The sequence below is a fragment of the Protopterus annectens genome, chromosome 1.part1 (assembly GCF_019279795.1).
Source record: "Protopterus annectens isolate FY-2018-M chromosome 1.part1, PAN1.0, whole genome shotgun sequence".
Classification (NCBI taxonomy): Eukaryota; Metazoa; Chordata; order Ceratodontiformes; family Protopteridae; genus Protopterus; species Protopterus annectens.
The window spans coordinates 1,579,103,343-1,579,121,904 of NC_056726.1; the positions used below are offsets into that span (position 1 = coordinate 1,579,103,343).

The window sequence follows — 18,562 nt, forward strand, 5'->3', positions numbered from 1 at the left end:
ACAGAGCAAAAAAACCCTTTGACGTTTGCTCCGCCCTGTGTTCCTGCATTGTATCTGGGTCTTGAACTTTCCATTTCTGTCCATGGTCAGCCTGTCTCTAATGACCTCCAGACCCCTCCACCTGAGGTGTGGCCCCTTCCTCTTCTGACTCCTCACTTGAATATCCCATGGTCAAGATCCCAGGGAACAGGATGTGCAAGAGGAGGCACATGGAGTCCCTTACTGAGGATACGGACTATGATGAGGGAGAGGGGTCTCCCATATCACCTAAAGCAAAGAGGTGGCTGGTCATCCAAAAAACCCTCTTCAGAGGAGTCTGTATTCCTGGAGGCCTTTGGGGCAGGCCTGTCTACATCTTTGGCAGTGCCCCCTGTGAATGCTTTTGTACATCTTGTTGCCAGTCTGGTCTGGAAGGAGCCGGACACCATAGAGCCTGTACCTAAGTGCCCAGACAAACCCCCCCCCCCGAGGATCGAACCTTTTGGAGTAATGTGCTATGGTGGTGACAGCAGCTACAAAGAAAGAGCTTGCACAACAGAGCTTGACTGTCCACCCACCAAACAAGGAGTCCAGAATGCTTGACAGGTTCGGGAAGCACACCTTTGCTTGGGTGACTTTTTTGATTAGAGTGTTTAATTACTTGGCACATTGTGTCTGCAGAGAGACCTGGTAAGGAACTTTTGAGTTCTTGGCAGAATGCATGCCTAAGGGGGGAACCAGATAAGATTTCTCTGAAGCTGACCACGCTTACTTCCCTGGCAAACTCTTCCATGAGGCTCAATTCCTATTCAGCAGAGGGATCCTCAGGGGCAGCCGACACTGGCATTGCGATGTGTCAATATGCATGGCTGTGGCTTTGTGATTTCACAGAGCCCTTTAAGGCATATTTTGTCAATGACCCTTTTGATAGTTTTTCCTTGTTTGGACCATTGGTTAAGGACATGTTGACGCACAGCGAGCAAAAAGGTAAGACCTTGTCTGCCATGGGGATCAAGTTTTCCACCCCTCGGGGAACCTACTGTTTCTGAAAATACCAAGGTTCTTTTCCTGATCAAAGTGGAGGGTATTCCTCCAGAGGCAAAAGAGGGGGCTTTAATGGGAGGTGGTACCTTAGATGCAGAGGGGGGTCTGCAAAACCAGGGCTTTAAGGAACCCTTTTCCGACATGCCCTTTCAACACTCTTGAAGCACTGCCTGAGTGACTCTGGAGGCAGTCAGGGGCCATTTTTCCTTGCACCCAGGTGCCTGGACTCAAGTAACGACAAATGCTTGGGTGCAAAGCATAGTATCCAGAGGCTACTACATTCCCTTTTCTTTAACCCTTCCAGCAATTCAAAAAAAAAAATCCGATGTTCCACTCCTCCAGAGTTATAGAAATAAAAAAAAAATTACTGCAAAAGGGAGTCATCCGAGAGGTCGCAGCTGAGCAGACAGGACCCGGAACTCCTATTTCTTTTTGATGCCAAAGAAAATGGGATCAGAGGCCTATCCTAGACCTAAGCAAACTCAATTTCAGTCTGTCCTTCCATTACCAAGGAAAGGCAATTGGATGTGCTCTGTGGACTTAAAGGACACGTACTGTCACATAAAAATAGACAGGTGCTCCAGAAGCCATCTACACTTCTGCATCAAAGCCAATCACTTCTAATTCAGAGCCTTGCCCTTTGGTCTTACCACAGCCCCCTGAGTGTTTACCAAATGCATGACAGTGGTCGCAGCTCATCTCCGACTGCAAGGGATTCAGGTGTTTCCGTATCTAGACAATTGGCTCTTAACTGCCCCCACTCATCATCAACTATCTCAGTTCAGGGACTCTATCGTGTACCCCACTTCCTAAGAATCATCATAAATCCAGAGAAGTCACAACTATTGCCAATGCATACTTTGGAATTCATCGGGGCCCAGCTGAACACCATTATGCAGATAGCTTCCTTGCCCCAGCATCACATCAGCACTTTGACTCTTCAGGTTCAAGCTATACTGTCTCATCCCTCTCTTCCTGCCAGATTGATTCTACAGGCCCTGAGGCCTATGGCAGCTGCTATAATCTTGGTTCCTCTAGCCAGATACTATATGTGCATTCTACAATGGAGACTGGCTGTTCAGTGGTCAGTTCTAAATCAGTCCTTGTCCGTTCCTATCAGGTTGACCAATATTTGCAGAAGTCCTCTATAGAATGGTGAATTCACTCAGACCTGTCAGTCAGCAGACCTTTCATGCCCCCCATAGCCACAGTGACCATGGACGCTTCCCACCTAGAGTGGGGCATTTCAGTGGGAAGATGGTCCAAAGCATCTGGGCTCTCCTAGAGACCAGATTGCTTATCAATGTCCTGTTATCATTGCACTCCTTTCAGGATACTCTCCCACTGGGGAACATTGCAATTCACATGGACAACATGTCATTCATCTTGTATATCAACAAGCAAAGAGGAACCTGTTCACCTGCTGTGCAGAGAGGCCATGAAAGTTTGGGAATGGGTGATCTCTTCACACTGCTTCCTATTTGCAATGCGTAGAAGAGAAATCCAGCACATTGGCAGACAGACTCGGCAGGTCATTTCTGATGCTCCACAAGTGGTCCCTCAATCGGTCAGTAGCAAACAAGATATTCAACCTTTAGGGTCTCCCCTGCTGCAGTTCTTTGCATCCCCTCAAGTGCAGCAGTTATTTTGCTCTTATCCCTTCTTCAGGGAGTTCCTCAAAAGATGCTCTAGTCCACAATTAGCCGCCCCAGTCATGTTTATCCTCATCATCCACTGATGCCAAAATTTCTTCGGAAAGACAAATGGTTAAGAGCACTATGATCCTCATTGTCCCTTTTTGGCCTCAGTTACATTTGGTTCCCCTTCCTCTGGTTTCACCTCAAATATCCTCCATGGATACTGGAACCAAAACCAGACCAGACCTCCTCACTCACTCCATGCTAGGACTCCACCCGAATCTCCCCTCAGTCAAGTTAACTACTTGGTGTCTCCAGTTCCCATGATTGCCAGAGGGTCCAGGTTTTCCTTGCCAGTTAAAACTATCATTCTAGATTCCCAGAAAGCTTTCACCAAGAAAGTATATAAAAACAAGTGGAAAAGATTTTCTGTGCGGGCTGCTATCCTTTTCAGCACCTGTTTCCTTCAGTCCTTTCTTTTTTTGAGTCTTTATTTAAAGGTTTTAGTTTTGCAACTATGCCTCCAGTTAGCGGCCATATCCAATTTTCATTCAGGATTACCTTCGGGATCTATCGCTTCAACCAGGTTATGTAAAGCCTTTATGAAAGGTATTTCTCCTCAGACCTCCAGTCAAGGACCCAATTCCTCCATGGGATCTGTCATCCTGCAAACTTTGAGCATAAGAGCCGTTAAACCAGCTAGTGATTATGACTCGAAGTATTTATTCTGGAAGTCTGCTCTTCTCGTCACTATTACCTCAGCAAAGAGTTTCTGAATTGCAGGCACTCTTGTCTAAGCCTTCTTGTATTATAGGGCTTCCCTCCATACTGATCCTTCATGCCAAAGGTAGCCACAGAAAATGACATAAGTCAATGCATTAAGTTACCAGTGTTCTTTCATAACTGTTGTAAAAAAAGAATATATGTTACATTCCTTGGATGTTCACAGTTACGTTTCTACCTTCGTAGAATAAAACAGTTCAGCAAATCAGAGCAGTTGTGTCACTTTTTTGTCTAACTGTAACGGTCCAGCAGTTTCTAAAGTGACATTAGCAAAGAGGATAACCAGTTGCATATCATTTGTTTGAGAAAAATGGTTTGAAGTTGCCTAGTCTTCCAGAAGTCCATTCAGAAAGATCCATAGCTGCATCAGTTGCCTTTTCATCTAGAATTCCTATTGATGACATTTTTGCTGCAGCTAGCTGGTCTCTCATATCTTCCTAACCCATTATAAGTTGGACATGGTCTCCAGGAGCAGGACATAGTTTGGCTCCTCTGTGTTCTGGCATATCCTTTCTTGAGGCCACCTAAGAAGTCATGTAGCTGGGGACCATCCCCCTCCAAAAAGTTTGGTTCTAAAGGATCTGGAAAAGTCCTTGCCGGAACTGATGTTCCAGGTTGAGCCCTTGGTTCCTTTTTCTTTCTGTCTCCTTTCTATAAAGGGCAGCAGACTTGATCTGAGGAGGCTGAGCTAAGGGCCGAGGATTATCAGTAAGGGAGGGTCTCGAGCCTGGAAGCTGAAGTCTAGAAGGCAGCAGAGTCTGATCAGAGGATTGGATCCGTAACCCATCAGTGAAGCAGAATGAGAAAAGGACAACACAGATACCACGATGTCCTTCATGGATGCATCTGCAGTCATAACAACTGGGTTGTCCTGTCGTCAGGCAGCCCTTCAGTCGGCCGGATTCCAAAGTCCGGGTCCGGCTTCGGCTGATGTCGCACTTCACCCGACGTCATCTGTGTTGGTCTCCGGGTATAAAAGCATCAGCCGACGCCATTTTCCTCAGTCTTTCTTGCCGCGTGGCGCCCGAAGCAGAAGCTGTTCGCAAGTGCCGGTCGGTCGGATCCAGAGATTACTTCTACCGAATACTACTTCGAAGACTTCTAAAGCTAAGTACCCCGTTGGGGACTCTTTCTTGCCTCAGCCGATGTCAGAAAAAGTTAATAATTGTTTAACCTGTGGGAAACAAATACCTCATAAAGATTTCCACTCTTATTGTCTGCCTTGTTTAGGCCCAGCCCACGACGTAGCAGCCTGTTCGCCTGTGCCCGTTCAACCGACGAACGCTTAGGCGTCGGTCGGAGTTTGCTGAACAGTTTTTCGGTTCTGATTTTGCGTACATTATGCCGTCGGATCCTCCGACTACCCAATCTACCAAAAACGCAAAGATAAAGACCGACACTCGCGCCGCGGTTTCGGCCGAAACCATGGTTAAGCAAATCATGAGTGTCTCGGTTTCGGCGAAACCGAGAAAACTGATCAAAGTACAGCTGAATCTATCTCTACAACTGAGGCCCCTGCTACCACTCTTGAAACGGCCTCAGAAATTTTATCCACTACGGTGGTTGCCACTGACTTATCAGACACCATTCCCTTGGATGTCTCTACCCCAGCACGTGGTGCTGCTAGGCCTCCAGCAGCCATGTCCATTAAGGCCTTCGCCAGGGCTAAAGCAGCAAAGACTACTAAAACAGTGCCTGTTAAACCCCCTACAACCAGGCCCTCCTCTAGTTCTCAAATGCTTACTCTGGCAGAAGATTTAATTTCATTAATTAGAGGATCTCAATCTCACCCAGACAGGGCCTCTCAGCCCCAGAGAAGAGACCTAGGGCAGAGCCCCTGAGCCAGTGTCCTCTGATGAGTCTGCCGATGAATCAGACATAACTGATCAGCCAGAGGCTCCTTTCTCCAATTTTGAAGACTCTGATGCTGAAGAATCCATTCCAGCTGCTTCCCCACCAGAAGAATTCTCCTTTGGGGAAACCTTTCATGCCATGCGAGAGCAGTTCCAATGGCAGCAACAGGATTTTTCAGACTCCAGAAAAAGACTTAGGACCTTTCTGCACCTTCCACAGCACAGGCCCTTAGCTATACCTCCTGTTCTCTCTGTGGTGGATGATGCTTTCAATGATGTCTGCTCCGCACCTCCAGCCCCTGCCAAACCAGACAGATTTTACAGGGTGCCAGACACTCATCACCACCTTTACAAGGCCCCTCTTGCAGACCCCGAAACTATATCCCAGGGTCCCAAGGCAGTAGCCGCGACCATAGCAAAAAACCCTATTCCTTCAGAAAGGGAAGCAAGGTCATTAGACAGATGGGGCAAAAAGGTCTACACTTCAGCTACTCTCTCAGCTAGAGCTTTAAATTGTCAGTTTCACATGATACAATACCAAGAGTTTATGCTTGATCAGTTAACTAAAAAGCTAACCACTGATGAATCTCTTGATGAGAAATATGTATTAGAAATGGTAAATAACATACAACAGGTTAGTAACCATTCCTTAAAATGTGGCTATGATGCACTGGAGGCTTCATTTAGATCAGCCATGACTGGCACAGTGATAAGAAGGCATGCATGGCTAAAGGACCAAGCTCTACCGGATCATGTTAAAGCTAAGTTGCTAGACGCTCCCATGGATAAGACAAGTTTGTTTGGTACACCTGCCCAGCAGGTTATGAAGAAAATGGAAGAAAAGGCAAAATCTGTTCAAACGGTTAAAGATTTCTTGCAGGTTCAACCCCCAAGGTTTAGCAGGAACTGGCCTGCCAAAAATTGGTCCTTTCCTGACTCCACAAAATCTCAAAGGGGCAGGAATAGACGTTCCAGAGGCAGAAACCAATCCAGGGGAGGTGCCTACAGAGGACGACAGTGGCAAGGTAACAACAGAGGCACAGACACAACCTCTGCCACTACATCAACTCAACCACAGTGACTTAACCCTAAATCCGCCTACCAGGGAACAAATAGCAGCTCCTCTAGGCGGAAAATTAACCTTATTTTCACAGAACTGGCACTATATAACAAAAGACAAGTGGATTTTGCAAACCATAGATCAAGGTTACCGGTTTCACTTCCACACTTTACCAGTCAAAAGAGGAATGCCAAATCTACCTCCAAATCAAAAAACAGAGGCTCTACAACAGATAATGCAGTTAGCAAACATGAGAGCTGTGGAAAGAGTGCCAACAGCAGAGCAAGGAAAGGGGTTCTACTCCAGACTATTCCTAGTTCCAAGAAAGGAAAAAAGTTGGAGACCAATTCTCTACCTGTCCGCCTTAAATACATACATCATTATCCCAAAATTCAAAATGCTGACCCTACAGCAACTTCTTCCCATGCTGGGCAAGGAGTGTTGGCTGGTAACTCTAGATCTCAAGGAGGCATACCTGCACGTCCCCATTCGACCAATCTGCAGAAGATACCTCAGATTTCTTGCAGGATCAGAGCACTATCAGTTCTCAGCATTGCCCTTTGGCTTATCTACTGCGCCCAGAGTATTCACAAAATGCCTGGCATCAGTAATCGCCCATTGCAGACTACAGGGAATTTAAATTTACCCATACCTAGACGACTGCCTGCTACAAGGGGACAACAAAAGCAAGCTGACAACAGATTTACAAAGGGTCATTTACTTGCTGCAAGCACTGGGATACACAGTCAATCTACAAAAGTCAAGACTGATACCATCCCAAACAAGGACATTCTTGGGCGCGGAATTGGACACAGTAAAACAGATGGCATTCCTAACTACAGAAAAACAAAAAGAACCCCCTCTTTACTTCTTGGCACTAACAAAACTGAACAAGTTAACAGCAAGAAAAGTACTGCAGGCCTTGGGCTTCATGGCATCATGCATAATCTTGGTTCCACTTGCCAGACTACATATGAGAAAACTACAGTGGTACCTAAAGAATTTATGGTCCCAACACAGACACAGCCTAGAAACAGAAATCCCACTAATTCCATGCTTAAAACAGGAGTTCCTATGGTGGGCTCAGGCATGCCAGTCAAACCCAGGGCTACCCTTTCGCAGATGTCAAGCAAGCCAGACCATCACAACAGACGCTTCAGACCTAGGATGGGGGCCCACATGCTGGACAAATGCGTGCAAGGATTGTGGACACAGGATCAACTTCACCTGCACATCAACCTAAAAGAAATGCTGGCAGTAAAACTGGCAATCCAAAAGTTCAGACCATTTCTCAAAGAGGGCCAGTTGATGATAAGGACAGACAACACCACAGTCATGTGGTACATCAACAAACAGGGAGGCACTCATTCATACCCCTATGCAGAATGACTTTGGAGCTGTGGACCCTGGCACTCAGCTACAACATCCAGTTACAGGCAATATTTGTACCGGAAAGAGAATACTCTAGCAGACATATTAAGCAGAACCACATCGGATGCCCACGAATGGAAGCTGCACCCGGACATCTTCAAGACCATCTCAAAGAAATGGGGAATGCCTCAGATAGATCTATTTGCATCACCTACCAATCACCAGCTCATAAAATTCTGCACAAGGACATTCCACCCACTAGCATGGAAAGTGGATTCGCTCTCCTTCAGCTGGAAAGGCCTAACAGCATATGCATTCCCACCTCTTCCCTTGATACACAAGGTATTACTAAAAATCAAGGAAGAACGTCCAAGGATAATCCTGATAGCTCCAAACTGGCCAAGACAACACTGGTACCCACTGCTGAGGAGCATGTCTCGAACAATATGTGGCCAATACCCTGATGCCTTTGATGTTAACACAGAACAACTACAGCATCATACATCCAAACCTAAAAGCGTTGCAACTGACTGCATGGAACATCACATAGCAGCAGCTAATCCAGAACTTTCCCAAAGAGTTAGAGACATTATTCTTGAAGCACGCAGACCTTCAACAAGAAGAAACTATGCTGGAAAATGGAAAAGGTTTGTCATTTGGAGTACTGAAAGAGGAAAAGATGTGTCAAACATAGATATGCCTAACATTCTGTAGTACCTAGCGAACTTCTTCATTCAGGCCTGTCCTACTCCTCCATCAAGATACATGCATCAGCTATTTCAGCAGAATACAGCTTTGATCCACCTGTTTTTCTCACCCTTTGCTCAGGCAGTTCCTCAGAGGAATCAAGAATGTAAAACCTCCAAGGAAACCACCATTACCAGCTTGGGACTTAAACTTTGTGCTAGAAAAATTGACACTATCACCCTTTGAACCAGCAGCAACAGCAGACCTACAACACCTGTCATGGAAAACTGCTTTACTACTGGCAATTACTTCAGCAAGGAGGGTTTCAGAACTACAGGCCTTAATGGCAGTGCAACCCTTCCTAATCTTCCACCAAGATAGAGTGTCCATGAGGACTAATCCTACATTTATGCCTAAGGTGGTATCCAGAGTGTCTTTAAACCAGGCAATCCACCTACCTACCTTCTTTCCCAACCCACAAAACAGAGTGGAAAGAATATTGCATACCTTGGATGTACATAGACAGCTACGCTACTACTTGGACAGAACAAAAAGTAGCAGAAAGACTGACCAACTTTTTGTAGCCTATGCAACAGGAAGGGAAGGAAAAGCTATTTCCAAACAGACAATCTCCAAATGGATAGGAAATTGCATACGATTCTGTTACTCCTTCCATGGAAAACCAATTCCACATAACATAAGACCTCATTCTACAAGGGCAACAGCCACTACCACAGCCTTCTTACGAGGAGTGGCAACCAAAGACATTATTGAGGCGGCTACTTGGACCTCCGTGCATACATTTGCCAAGCATTATAATTTGCCTCTATATTCCAGATCCCGAGCAGGGTTTGCCACTGCTGTACTGCAAGGGATCCTAAACGCACCATAATCTAGTTTTATCCTCCTCCCCTTGTTGGCTATGGTATTCTACCCAGTTGTTATGACTGCAGATGCATCCATGAAGGACATAGTACAGTTTTGTACCTACCATAAATGTAGATGTCCGAACTGGATAGCATCTGCAGTCAGGATTACCCTCCCTCCTTCCCCTCTGTGGTACTCCAAGGGTGTTTACCCTCCTAATAGCTAGCTGGTTGGGGGGGGGGTCTTTTATGGTGTATTTGTTTGTATATATGTGCATACATGCTTATGTTTGTGTTTACCTCTATTTTTTTGGAAACATTGGCATCTATCTAAATTTTAGCCTTCAAGAGGGCTACTGGCATCTGGGGCAAGAAACACTGAGGAAAATGGCGTCGGTTGATGCTTTTATACCCGAAGACCAACAGAGATGACGTCGGGTGAAGTGCGACATCAGCCGAAGCCGGACCCGGACTTTGGAATCCGGCCGACTGAAGGGCTGCCTGACGACAGGACAACCCAGTTGTTATGACTGCAGATGCTATCCAGTTCGGACATCTACATTTATGGTAGGTACAAAACTGTACTTTATGGTAAGTACATAATTAATGATCAAGATTATTTGAAGTGAATAAATTAGTTTGGGTAGGTAGGACAGTTTGTCTCTCTTGCTGCTAGTAAATAGGGACTTGTATTGGTTGAGCAAACCCTATCCAGGTGGATTGAGAACTGCATTGTGTTTCTCTGTAGCTGACTAAACACCTCTTGGAATATACAGTTTTGCAGGTTACTTCACCAGAGAGTGTAACTGTTCTGTAGTGAGCCTGCAGGTGTTTAAAGTTGTTTACTTCAAGAATTTGTCCTTTATTGACATTTCTGCCATGGCTATTTGGTCATTGGTTGTACTGTTTAACCAAACACTGTTGCTTTGGTTTTAATTCAAGGAGTGAGTCTCCTTTGGGAATTTCGTGTTCAAGAATTGAATATGAGCACTTATCTTTTGGTCTTACTCCAGCCTCCCTGGATGTTTAAATTTCTACAGCTTTGTATTCTTGCCAGCCAATACCCACTTCAGCAGGATTTTGAATGTGTGATAAAACTGATACATGCTCCCCATATTAGCGGATCTATAAGAAGCTTCCCCATTATGGGTGCTGGTTACCCTCTTGCCATCACTGTCTGGACAGCCTGTCCGTCCAGCATCAGCAAATGGATTTTGTTGTCCATAGACAAGAGGTATTTATATTCTAGTTTTCTATTATTTTTGTGTTGGGAGCATGCAGGGAATTGAAGTGGGGAGCAGGGTGGCTGGGAACGCTCATCTTGCTTGGCTCGGGTTTTCAAGAGTGTGAACTGGAAAAGTTTCAGAATTGTGATTTGAGCTTAGAAGTCTGAAGAAGAAATTCCAGCAGTTGCTCACTGTAAACTGTCTTATTACAAATCTCAAAACTTAGAAGAGTAAACTACAGCATGTGGGTGCTGAAAATCTATTACAGCAATAGTTTCTGCAGGTTGGTGGATGCCGCATTGTTTGGGTTGACTTGTGAGTAGAAAAAATGGTAGTTTATAAAGGATATGAAACCAAGTAGGGGGAAGACTCTTGTAATTAAGAATATTAAATTAGAGGCAGAGTTAGCAGTATTTACATTCATAAGAAAATAAGACTTATTTGCATGGCTTTCCATAAAGAAAATTACAAGGAATGGTAGAGATGACTATATGAAATATTTGAAAAATCAGAGGGGATTTGTAAGGTTCATTGAAATGATTGCCGCTGTATTAGAGATCAGAGCATTTTACTGGTTACTTGTAATTAACTACCCACTGTCACCCACACCTTATTCTTGCATTTACTACAGATTGTTTTAAATTTTGTTTTGACTTTTATTTTGCCCCACTGTCTGCCTCTCCCTGTTTAATTGGTCCATTTGTTCCTTTTACCAGGGCAAGACCAAGAGGAGCTGTCACTAAGGCAGTGATAATTTCTTCACTTTAAAGTTCTAGTTTCCACATGTATTCTATAGTATTCGAAGACAGAGTGCAGTGAGCTTTTGAGATGTTTGCAACACCTCTCTCTGCATTGCTTATTTGTTTGTTCTGTCCCCATTGTAGACTAGCATTTCTGTGTGATCCTTGGAGAGATTCTGCCATAGACAGTGTGCTCACAAGCACACCCACACCCTCAGCCCTAGAGATATGAGCAGACTTAAGCAGTGTCATTTCTCTTCACCATGTCTCTTCTCTTTATCATGCCAGCTCCAGCAGGCACAAACTTCACTGATCAAACTATGGTCTTGTGGTTTGTAGTCATCCCTGTTGTATTAAGATAAGTTAATGTAAATCCCTACACACTTAAAACAATTGCTATTTAACTTGTTTACATTTGAATTTTAACAGGATTTGTATGCTGTATGACCTCTATTCTTTCCTTTCTGCAGGTTTGATAGACTACAATTTCCACTGCTTTCGTAAAGCCATTCATGAGGTTTTTGAGGTGGGTGTGATATCCCATAGAAGCAGCCATCTAACAGTAATGCCAAACATGAACTCAGTGACTCATAATGGTACACCTAGAAATGCAATATAGTATAATAGAGGGCCAGGCTCCTCATTGCCAGACGTTTCTGTAATCCAAAGCTGCAGACACAGTTTACATATCAAGACTAGCAGACTAAGTGAGGGTATGGAATTCTGCTGAACCCGCTGCTGCGTCTTGTGAAGAAGTCCAGCAGACCTGACACTGAACTATCAAGAAGAGTCTGCAAAACCTGTGTCTTAAAATTGAAAAGTTTTAACTGTTGCACTTTGTATCAAGGAGTTTAATACTGCTCCAAGAAAATAATTCTTGTAAGAAAATGGTTTTACAAAGTCCTGCTTTGTTTCAACTAAGTGAAGCTGAATCAAGTGATATAATTCCATTTAATATCCTGAGGCTTTGTGAGCATCTCCCTGGAATACTTAAATGCAGAGATCTGCATTTGATGTACAACATTTCATCTCTGAGTATTTTGAAAGCCTTAATTTGCCTTGCTTTAAAGTGTTTGAATGAAATGTTAATGAAGACTCATTGGGCTACTGTGTCTGAATCCAGGAGGCTTTGTATTCCATACTTAATTGACATTCCAAACATTTTTATATGTGTAAATAGAGTTTATATAGTGACCACAAACATGCACATGCATTTTGGGACCCAGAAACATTCTGCACAGCATGAAGACTGTACCAGGCCAGTTAAGAGTAGAAAGCTGTGGACCAGTCCATTCTTGAAGTCTGCATTGTGGCAGTGTTAAGACCAGCTTTTTCTGCTCAGTTGGTAAGCTATACTTGAGCAGTTGACAGATGCAGAGATAAACCATACCAATATATAATTGTGAAGTGCTGTTGGAGTAGAAAAAATCATTGACAGAAATGTTTCCATTGAAAATGAGATATCTTTATGGCTGCTTCTGTTCCTTACCAGATTCATTTGTTTGTTGGTCTTCAGAAAACTTACGGCTGCACTGAGTTTACCAAGCTAAATTTTTTTTCTTTCTCAGCTTAATGTGTTTTAAATGTACTTTCACCATGACGTCAAACTGCAGAGCATACCGGGGTTCCTCAGGACTGTGTCACTGTCTCAAGTTTCTGTCCTTTATGGGAATTAACCCATGTGGCACTTGTTTTACAGTTTTTATATATAATTTGCTATGCATAAAAACTGAAAAACTTTTGCCATCTGCAAGCATACAATTGATGTATAAGCAGTGATTTTATTTCTTTTGAAGTGTTTTCTTACCAAAACTGGGAAGAGGCTGATGTTTGCAATGAGAAGGAAAGTTTGTGGTTCTGACTCTTAGCCCGTAACTTTTCATTATTGTGATTTATTTCAGATAAGGAAACCACTGCTCTCTGTGCCCTTTGGCCAGTGGTTGTTTGACTTGCAGGATTTTTTTTGTTGTATTAAGTGCCACTGTATATTCCTGTATATAAACTCTGTATACTTGAACAGTGCAATTGACTCAGAGTGCTTTTTTGCAAATGACTTGTGACTCTACTGTGGTTATCATTCAGTATTCCTTAAACTATAACAGCCAACAAGCTTTTATATTTATAGCTGTTTCTGAACTGTTGGATGGAAGTGAAGAGCCAATAAATCGGTTATTGATAAATATGTTTAGATTTTCATATATTTGTATTTATTTTCGTACAGTACATTTCACAAGATACTGTAAAACTATAGAGAAGACTGTTATGAAAGTTACAGAACAAAATAAATGCTGTTACATTAAATTTCATCTGTGCAACTATAAAAGAAGATACTTTACACGCACACTGTTTTCCTCTTGTTTATATTTTTCTTTTGGGCATGTTGGTTACCTTATATTTGGAGTATGACAGTGTAAGGTGGCATTGTTGTCATTAACCTGTTCAAAGTTGCTGAAATTCTTCTGTTAATGGGAGGCAAGCAATATTTGTGCAGAATATTGTTTTGGTTATCATAAATGACATGCTTATGACGTGGTGCAGCCAGTTTGTGTTAGGCTGCAGATACACTTTTCCTGTACTTGGACTGTGCCATTATTCGTATGGTGACATGGCTAAATGAAAATTAGTCAAGTTCCATTTCATCAGACATGATTCACTTAAATGTTTCTTAAACACCTGAAAAATGTATGCATAGAGACCCTCTGCTCCCCACCACTCGTATAATTCTGTCAGAAGTTACTGTATTTCATGGGGGAAGACTTTCTGATGCTACAGTGTTTAAGGCTCCTGCTCATTACATCTTGGTCAGTAAGCCTGGCAGAGGTTTTGTAGCATTTCCCCAGAATGTTCCTCAGCACTGGATATAGTTTTCCTTGCCAGCCACATAGAAGCCAACCTAGGAGTTATGCTTTGCATCCAGACTACAAGGAGAAGTTGCAAATAGATTCTCAAGCTAAGGTTAAGAGCAGCTGGCGTCTTTGATAATAATGTGAAAGTTGGAGGGAATACTTGTTAGAATGCCCCCTTTGTCCAAGTAGATGTCCTTCTATTCTTATGTTACAGTATTCTTAACATGAAGGATTTTTTTCCAAAGGTAGTCCCAACGTTCAGCCAGTATACATAAGATTTTAACCACTGCAAGGTATGTGAGACATCACGTAGGCCAGCAGTCAGCATCTGCCATAAAAGTGATTTCCACATGTACCATCCTCAGAACTACTCTGCCGCCAATCCGAATGCATCTGCAATCATCAGTCTGGTAGCCCAAGTTATTTGTTGGATTCAAGAGTTTCAGATGAGTGCCCCATTGGGGGTTTTCATTTTATTTTGCTACTGCTTTTTTCCTCGTAGGTTACATGTTATCCAAAAAGGGCAAATGCCAGTGTGGAAGACAAATTCCACATAGCCAAGGTCAGTGTTTCTTCTGCTTACGGCCCAACCACAATCCTAAGACTTGCACTATTTGTAAAGCTTTTTTACCTAAGATCTTACATAGCTGCCTTTCCTGTGTCAATATCTTGAGAATCGGAGACTGGAAAGGTTAGCACTTGACGTTGTGGTCTTCTGCTGCGCCTCCTGTGGAGAAGGCTAAAAGTTAGACCTGAAGCTTCAGCTGTACCTCCCCTTCCAGACCTCTGTCTTGAGGCTGACGAAGGGCCAGAGGACCCATCTGGATTTCGACTCTGATTCTAAGGTGGGTACCAATTCAGAGGCCGCAAGGGATCCTGTCATTGGCACATTCTCTGAGGCTTTGCAGACATCCGCATTGGATGAACGAGGGAACAGAGTACCATCATTTCTAAAGGCCCGCGAGGTATTCCTCAAATCTTAGTAATAGAAGACATTCCAGCGAACATTGTTGAGTGTAGGCCTGCATCCGGTCCGTCTACCATTAATAAGGCTAATGTTCCTTTGAAAAAGAAGCAGAAAACCAAACATGTTTCTGCTCCTCAGAACCCACCTACTGATTGGCAAAGTTTCACACAAGGCTTGTTCAATGCCTTTCTAGCCATTAAAACTCCTTCAGGGGTTTCATTTCCTAGCCCTATTACTTCTTTACCACAGAAAAGGATCAGAGTGCAGGATTCTTCTGATGTGGAGGATTTCTCAGAGGATGAATCATTGGCCTATTCTGCACAGGTAACCTCCTCCCTGGAGTATGCCTCCCCAGAGGAAGAGTCCAGTGGCACAGAGTCTCTGGTGAAGAACCTCGTCTTTGTGGAGACTGTTGACTGGATGAGGGAGTATTTTAAGTGGGACTGCTCTCAGGTATCTGAGGTGCAGAAAAGGTACTATGCCTTGCTTAAAATGGATCCTCCCTCTCCTTCTGCTGTGCCACCAGTTCTACCAGTTTTTGTGATGCCTTTTGTTCTGCTTCTGCATCAAAGCTTCCGAACTCTCAACCCCCTGCCCCTGAAAGGCCAGATTCTATAAAGTTCCAGAGTACTGTAAATTTCTTTGTAAATGTCCATGAGCAGATCCAGTGACTGTCCCTGTAGCTACTGATAAACCTGCTAGACTATTGCCATCCATATCTCTCCTCCCTTCAGATAGAATAAGACCATGCAAAGATTGGGGAAAAAGATTTAATACCTCTGGCATCCTACCTTTCCATGCCATCAGTTAACAAACCCATATGACCAAGTATGGTTTGGCTCTCCTTTCACAGGCCATTCAACAACCTCTGCACCTTCCTGAATCAGAAGCTAATTCACAGATGTTCTTCATGTTTCACTGTTGCAGTCATTACATTTGGGTTATCTGCTTGCAGGTAGCCCTCAGTCGGCCTGATTAACAAAGTCTTGGGTCCTGCGTTGGTTGCTGTTCCTTCTTCCATGACGTCAGGGGAATAAAACATTACCTCAGTCTTTCTTGCCGTGCGGTGCCTGAAGCAGAAAAGTGCTGGTCGGCTGACTCCTGAAATTTTTTTTTCGAGTTTCAGAACCGAAGTCTTCAACTAAAGCTAAGTACCCTGTTGGGGAAACTTTTTCTTGCTCCTTACCAATGTCCGTAAAAGTTAATAATTGCATTACTTGTGGAAAGCAAATACCTCAAAGATTTTCATTTGTACTGTATTCCTTGCCTCGGCCCTGACCATGACGTCCCTTGCTATCGGTTTTGTGTTTTATTTAATCAGCGCACTATCCATCGTCTGTATATTTTCGCCTCTAAATATTTCGGTTCTGTGTTTAATTATCCAGAAATGTCGCCATCCGCCTACTGGGATTCCAAAAAAACGCAAAGATAGAGGCAGGCCGCCAAGGTCCACAACTGCCGACGACGTTTCTCATAAGCCAGTCGCCAGTTCGCCGGTACTCCGTGAGGTGCATTTGCAGTCCCTGATAACCCGCTACTTCTGATTCGCAGGCTTCTACTGAGACCCATTCAGAGTCCGGTATGCCGAGAGATGCTTCAACTATGGAACCCGTGGATGTCTCTATTTTGGATGGGTCTGGAGCCGCTGTGCAGGCACCGGCTTCTGAGGGTGTATTCAGGCTTACGGACTTGCATATTAAACTGATGCCTCCTTCTTCTCTTGGGCCTAAATCTCGAACCATGCCTAAAAAACCAACGCCCAGGCCACATGCTCAGGCCTCTATGCCTAAAAAACAAATGATAAGAATGGCTGAAGATCTAATAACTCTAATCAGGGGTAGCCACCCCCCCTTTCTAATGGGTAGCCACCCCCCCCCCCTTTCTAAGAGGCCTAGGACTGAAGTGGTTTATAAATCTTCTGACCAGGATTCTATTTTTTTTCTGATGACCTGGATTTGTCCTTACCTACTTATGAGGATTCTGATGCAGAGGACTCCATTCCCTCTGCTTCCCCTCCAGAGGAATTTTCTTTTGGGGAAACCTTACATACTTAAGGGAGCATTTCCACTGGGAAGCCAGGATTTTTCTGATTCAAAAAAGAGGCTTAAAGATTTCTTACTCCTACCTCAGCACAGGTCTTTAGCTATTCCTCCTGTACTAGACATTGTTGATTATGCTTTTTTGGAATCTAGTTTGGCCCCTGATTCCTTGCCTCCTGCTCCCAGAAAACCAGACCGGTACTACAGGGTCCCTGAGTCGCACAAGTTCCTTTTTAAAAATCCTATTGTGGATCCAGAGACTATTTCACAGGGGCCCAAGGGCATTAAGGCTTCTACTGCTAAAAATCCTACCTCTTCTGATAGAGACGCCAGGGCGCTGGATAGATGGGGTAAGAAGGTTTACACTTCTGCAACCTTGGCCATTTGGGCTTTAAACTGTCAGTTTCATAAGTATCAGCAGCATGTTATTGGATTGCTTAAACAGAAAATTATGTTGATTCCTGACTGTGTGGAAAATAAAGAATTATAGAATTTAATGCATTCTGCTGAACAAGTTGGAAAACATATTTTGCAATGTGGTTTTGATTCGTTAGAGGCCTCTTGCAAGGCCGCTGTTACTGGGTCTGTGCTCAGAAGGCATGCTTGGCTTAAGGAGCAGTCTTTGCCTGATCATGTTAAAGCTAAATTGTTGGATGCTCCCTTAAATCAGGACCGCCTGTTTGGCAACAAGGCTGAGGAAATTCTTAAAAAGATGGAAGATAAAGCTAAATCTACGCAAACTGTTAGATTTCTTACAAGTTCAGCCTCCTAGATTTAGTAGGCACTGGCCCTCTAAGAATTGGTCCTTTCCAGCCCCTTCCAGGTCTTCTCAAGCCAAAGCCAGACACAGCAAAAGCCCCAGGTTTCAGTCCCAGGGGACACACAGGACTAAGCAGTGAGGGGGGGGGGGCGCTCCACTTCCAAATCTGGGAGTAATAAGACCCCCCCATGGTAAACTGTCTCAATTACTTCCGTTTAAAATTAAATTTCCAAGCACTTCGCAACTGACTGCCCCTTTGGGAGGAAAGATTGCTCTTCATGCAAAGAACTGGGAACTCATTACCCATGACAAATGGGTTTTAAATAGTGTCCCAGGGATACATATTTCACTTCCACATGTTGCCAACACCAAGCGGGTGGCCGGACCTACCCCCAAATCAGTGGGCAGAGGACCAAAAACGAGTAATTTCTCTCTCAAGCATGGGGGCTATTCAACTGGTATCAGAAGAGGAAAAGGGACAAGGTTTCTACTTGAGACTTTTCCTGGTACCCAGAAAAGAGTATTCATGGCGTCATATCCTGGACCTGTCTACTCTAAACACTTTTTTGGAGATTCCAAAATTCAAGATGCTGACTCTTCACCAATTACTTCCTATGCTAGGCAAAGATGCCTGGTTGGCTACATTAGATTTAAAAGAAGCATACCTGCACATCCCAGTCTGGGAATCTTGCAGAAGATACCTA

The 18,562-nt window shown here is 43.9% G+C and overlaps 1 protein-coding gene across 1 annotated transcript in view; it reads left to right on the forward strand.

Moving 5' to 3' along the window:
• RRAGC (Ras related GTP binding C) overlaps positions 1-13,428 on the forward strand; it is a 571,600-nt gene extending 558,172 nt beyond the window's left edge. Inside the window, exon 7 of the mRNA XM_044083473.1 lies at positions 11,717-13,428. Within this exon, the coding sequence (XP_043939408.1) occupies positions 11,717-11,865 (149 nt within the window). The 3' untranslated portion in view covers positions 11,866-13,428. The remainder of the gene's footprint in view (positions 1-11,716) is intronic.
• The last annotated feature ends 5,134 nt before the right edge of the window (positions 13,429-18,562 follow it).